The sequence below is a fragment of the Eurypyga helias genome, unplaced genomic scaffold (genome assembly GCF_000690775.1).
Source record: "Eurypyga helias isolate BGI_N326 unplaced genomic scaffold, ASM69077v1 scaffold29458, whole genome shotgun sequence".
NCBI lineage: Eukaryota > Metazoa > Chordata > Aves > Eurypygiformes > Eurypygidae > Eurypyga > Eurypyga helias.
The window spans coordinates 5758-11689 of record NW_010268041.1 but is presented as its reverse complement, the minus strand read 5'-3'; the positions used below and the strand labels follow the sequence as shown (position 1 = coordinate 11689).

The window sequence follows — 5932 nt, the reverse complement described above, 5'->3', positions numbered from 1 at the left end:
AGGCCAGAGCAGGTGGCTGCCCAAAGAGCCCATGACTCCATGGGAAGCCCATGCTGGAGCATTCCGCTCCTGAAGGACAGCACGGCCGTGGGAGGGCCCCGCGTCAGAGCAGTAAGAGGAGAAAACTGCAGCCTGTGGGACAGGCTCATGCCAGGGAGAGTCGTGGAGCACTGTCTCCCATGTGAGGGACTCCATGCTGGAGCAGGGGAAGAGTGTCAGGGGTCCTTGTCCTGTGAGGAGGAAGGAGCAGCTCAGGCAATGTGTGGTGAACTGACCAGAATCCCCATTCCCCGACCCTCTGTAGGGGAGGAGATAGAGAAACCAGAAACCAGGAGCAAAGCTAAGCCCATGAAGAAGGGGGCAGGGGGAAGGTTTACGATCTGGTTTACTTTCTCATTTATCCTACTCTGACTTGATAAATAATTAAATTAATTTTTCTTCCCCAAGTCAAGTCTATTTTGCCTGTGACCATAACAGGTAGGTGAGTGATCCCTCCCTGTCCTTGTTACCAATTCATGAGCTTTTCCTAATACTTTCTCCCCCTCATTCCAACACTGGGAGGAGTGAGTGAGAGGCCTCCTGGTGCTTAGTTGTCTGCTGGGCCTAAAACACCACAAGTTTTTACCTTGGGGATTGTTTGGATCACGGTTCAGAACTGCATAGCGAGGAAGTAAAATGCCTTCAGCTTTAAGAATACCGTATACTTCTCTCCTAGAAGAAAATAACAGAAGTTACATAGTAGGACAGCAAAGCCTGCCAATATTTGTATTTAACAGTCCATGAGTGAGGGAGCAGAAAAATACATAAAATTTTTCTTTTTAAAAAGCACACTGGATAAAATTACATATTTAATGCTCATTAATATAATGTTTTAAAGGTCACTGACACAACTGTACCTTTGTAGTGATCTCAACACTATCAATAAAACTAACTTGCTGTGCCAATCCTGTCCTCTCCACTCTGGCAGTGCAACAGCAATTTACACAGAACAATTCTCTTGTTAAAGGAGATGAACAACATGAAGGGTTGAAAAAGTTTATAAAGGACAGCAACCCAAGGCATCCAAACCAGCAAGTCTGCTCACTGTTTAGAAAGCTCCAATGTTCATGTATTTTCCTCATTATTGTTTTGTTAATATTTGCTATGCGTGATTGCAGCTCAAAAAAAAAAAAATCACTTTAAATAAGCACACGATTTTGAATACCAACAACTTTTGTCAAATACCCACTTAATAAAAAAGACCTTTAGTAATTCACATGAATTCTACAACTACAGGAGGTTTTACAGTTGCTATACGTACTTAATACTATACATATTTTCAAAGCTTAAACATTTTTATTTGCTAAGCTTTAGACAAATATATCACCAAATTCCTACCTCAGTGCGTCAGGCGTATCAATATAAAAGCAGTAAAAGGAAAAATCACACCTAAAGACATATCCCAGAAAATTCATACATTACTAAAGCATAACATTCACTGTAAGTCTATTTAGGTTACTGTACGTTACCTGGAACTGTTGCAATGCAACAACAACAGATTCTCACAGTCTCTGACTCAGAAGTAGTTTGCTGTTTACAGGTAATTAGTGTTACTTACCTGTCTTGTATGTGATACTGCATATTCAAGTCATTGATTATGAATGGATTCCTGAGTTTTGCATAGGCAACTGCTTTGTCCAGTGGAAATCCTAAAATATTTATTAAGGCAAATAAATTAAACTACAAGACACAACACTAGTAAATCGTTTGGAACCTTCATATTCCAGCTTTAGACTACAGGCAGAGATATGGCTCAAGTGGGAGGATGCTCCCTCAACTATAGACACATAACATCAGCTTAAGACAATCAAGAAACTACAGCTTAATTTCAGTATAGGCTGCCAGAAGCAGCAGTCCTGTCTCCAGTTCCCTCCTCCTCACTCCATATGCCCTCCACTTCCATAGGGCCAGAAATAAGGCTTTTATCGCCTCTGCCTGAAAATATGATTTCTAACTTCAGCCTACTCATCCTAGGTTCACCGCCCAGTCCCTCAAAAACACCTAGATATTAGCAGAGATAGAGAACAAGTGACCAGAGACCCAACACTCTCATCGAGAAAGTACCATGCCTTCTGTTACTGGACCAAGTACTGGATCACCATTTCCACTGGCTCCACAAATATCTACCCATGGAATAGCTATTTTAAATATGATGTCAAAGAAGACTTTCTCAAGCAATGAAAACAGTATCACTTAAAAAGCTCCTATTTTAGAAATCTGTTGTATTATATTAAGCAAGACAAATAGGACAAATTAATTGCTTCCTAGGAAAATCCAATAAAACAGTATTACTTAAACTGATTAAAGTATTTAGATGTCAAAAATATTTATGGTATTATTAGAAGATTTACCTTTAGAATGAAAAGAAATGAGACAGTCACATAAAGGCCAGTTTTCTACTGGCTCATTCAAAATAACATCCTCTTCGAATATCACCACAGTTATGTACTTAAACATGGAGAGGCGTTCAAGAATTTCTTTCATTGGTTTGGACTTGGATTTTTTAGCCATTGAACAAATCCCAACTGCTATTTGTCTTTCTGGTGGCTGAAAAAGGAGGGAAAAAACAATTATTGTTTTTAAGTTTTCTCAGAACACAACGGGGTTTTAGCAGCACAATACTAGCAGATATTTTCTGTTAAAGTTCATGTACTACCTTTAATTTAATATTTAATCAGGTAAATTACTAGCAGGTAACAAATGCAGCATGACAGCATGCCACATTGGATCCTCGCGAAAAGTGCCCCAAAAAACCAAACTGTTCAATAGATCTACACTACTTCTTGTGATTATCATATCAGGAACAATTAAAAAGGCTTGAAATCTAAGTCAGAAATGTTAAATCTGAATGAAATTGTTGCTTGTGGCTTACTCTGAAATTAACTGGTAGCACATTTTTAAACTATTTCATTTTCTACATCAACCTATTAGTCACAGGGCTTCTCATTTCATTACCTAGTACTACAAATAAATTATGAAAAGGAAAAATAGTAAAACAGAAAATACAATTCTAGATTTCTGAGTTATTTTATGCACAGATGGTTTCACTTTTCTTCTGTATATTCTATGTATTTTCTTTCATGCTATAAGCCTTGAAGGATTTCTTTCCTCCAGTGGTGTTCCTAAATGTAACAGCCAGTCAACTCCGCTGTTTAAAAAACCACAAAAAAAAACCCTAAAGAAAAAAAACCCTTTATTTCAACTTACTGTTCTTTTAAAACCTAACCAATTACCTTCTCTTGCTAAAATACACTGACTGCATTGAGCTGAGCTGCTAATCTGCATTTCCAAGTTACTTTTAACCACGGTGAAGTGTTTATTAACACTTCCTCGCATTTAATTTTTAGGGATGCTTGTAATCAGTGAAAATTTAATCTGACTATTCCCTGAAGTGAAACGTTACAGACTAAATGAAGAGCAAAATACAGCTAAACAATGGCATAACATGACAATTCACGTATGAGATTATCTTAAACTAAAAATTGGTAAACACAGTGCTAAAATACATTTCAGAACACTCTGAAAGGATAACGAACTAAGGTATAACTTAAGATTAATTTAGCATGCACTTTCTGTACACCAAGACAAGAAAGAAGAATGAAAACATGTTGGATCTTAATGAAAACAACCGTAAGATGAAAAAAGGAATGTTGAGTCTGGTCAAACTGAAACAAAACAGAAGTTAACTCTACCCCAGCTGACAATACACACAAAAGAAAAATTCTAGATTTTTTTTGCTACTAATTATCCAAATAAATAAAATGAAGGCTAGAATCAAGTTCATCGCCAGAATCCAAATCAAGTCTGCAAAGCTGGCACATCAACCTCAGCTGCTCTGAAACTCTGTATTAAGGCCAAGCACATAGACTTCAAAGTTCAAAGTATACTTACTTTTAAAGTCTGCTGCATTTCCAAACATAACTGACAGATCTTACCTGAATATGAACCGTTTCCCAATTCAGAACACCATTTCACTATTAGATTTTTGTGATCTACATGTCATTTCAAAGTAACTAATGCTAGCGATCATATAGAATAGCACACACATGCTCCTAGAGTACATACAGAGTCATACTCTTCCTCTTCTTCTTCCCCATGGTCATAGAAGTGTTCATAATCTGTAGATCTGGCTGAATCCAATAATTCTTCTCCATCTTCTCCACCCACGAAGAATCTAGGAGGGTCATTCTCTGTTGCTCTAACAGACATGGTTACAAGATCTATAGAGATCTATGTAGAAACGGCAGTCACTTTGGCAGCTGAGATACCAGGCATGTTTCCCGCTGCCTCGGGAACACTGCAGTCCCCTGCTCTTTGATGTTGCTTGTGCGGTGTTGCCACTGTGATGACCTTGTCTGCCAGACACTGTTTAACTGGTATCATCTGCTCATTATTCCTTTGAGTTGCCGCTCCAAGAAACCCACAACAGGCTACTGCTTCCCTGAGATGATGCAGCAACTTTTTAACCTAAAAGAAATATCCAAACAAACAACAAAAAGAAAAAACACACTTGACAAAGGCACATAAAAAACCTTCTAAGTGAGCCCTTCTCATTTAGACGAAGGGTTTGGACATTTACATACCTCTAGGCAAAACATCAGAAATAAAACTACACATACTACACACAGTCTACACTTTGTCATGTATGTTTAGAGCAGGGGGAATAATTTCAAGACATTTTCAAACTACTGACACAGACATTTTAAAAACAGACAACTCACAAAGGTAAAAACCCTCAAATGCACTTTTTTCCTAACTTAAGAAGGGTAAAGTGCAGAGTATGTCTTTTGTATAAAAAAAATAAAACAGAAAATACAATTCTAGATTTCTGAGCTATTTTGTGCATAGATGGTTTCACTTCTCCAATATCTGTCATATTTAACTCACCACTCCTATCATTAGCTGTTTTCTCCCCAAAAGTTTCCTGATCAAATGGCAATGGCAAACAGACAAAAATGCTAATGAAAACTACAAAGCCTACGTTAGGACTATTCTTAAATAGAAACCTGTTCTTTCAAAAACTGAGTGAATCTGCAGTGTGAAGGCAGAATGTATGCGTCGGCTTGGTCTGACACATTTATGTCCAACAACGCATTGCTTTATTTTCACACCGAAAAAATAGTATTTATAGGAGATGAACACTAGTACTGCCTTCTGTCAAAAGTACTTCTAATCACTAATGTACCAGTGAGGTGAACACATATTATACCCTTTTAACCAGTCATGTGAAAATAAAATCTTGGCCAAATAACTTGTATACAGAAACAGAGAGTCAGAGCTCAGACTTGTAATGGTTCTTCCTCTAAGTTGTGCATGGCTTTTTACCATTCATTATAATCCACTATTACCACTTAGAAAATTAAAAATCAGTTACTTGTTTAGAAGCTCATCTGATCAAATGCTTTAGGATAAGTTGTTTATTAGTCAGGTCATTACGTAAGTGCCATTCAACAATGATGTCTCAGCAGAACTGAATCTGTTTAAATATCTGTCAAAATGACTTTGGTTGTTCTATGAACAAAGTGAAGCAATAGTGAATTCCCAACGGTGACCAACCATTCAGCTTCCTGTGAAAGAGGATGGTAAACAGAGCAAAAGTTACCCAGAAAGACTGTTCTAAGCCAGAGAGCAATAGGTTAAGCATAGGTAAACATGCTCTTCCAGACCCAGAAGCTGAGGTCCAAACAACAGACAGATAGGGATCCTGGAGTGACAGCATGGGATTAAAAAGAGTAATTTCTTAAATGTATTTGTTATATATCTGTCTCCTTCAATCCTGGTAATGAAAAATCACAGCAATCTGTCCTTCAAGCAAGAACAACAAATGAAATTTCAAACACCTAATTCATCTTGCTCCCACAAGAGTTAGAAATTAGGAACTGAGATAAATCAA

At 37.6% G+C, this 5932-nt stretch overlaps 1 protein-coding gene across 1 annotated transcript; it reads right to left on the bottom strand.

Moving 5' to 3' along the window:
* Positions 1-625: 625 nt before the first annotated feature.
* On the bottom strand, positions 626-4507 carry LOC104514083 (inositol hexakisphosphate and diphosphoinositol-pentakisphosphate kinase 2-like; the record flags this gene model as incomplete). The annotated part of the gene is made up of 4 exons (XM_010157629.1): positions 4105-4507; positions 2391-2586; positions 1598-1688; positions 626-711 (listed from the first exon to the last, which is right to left on the bottom strand). Coding segments are annotated over exons 1-4 (517 nt in total), but the record flags the coding sequence as incomplete, so codon positions are not given.
* Positions 4508-5932: the final 1425 nt, after the last annotated feature.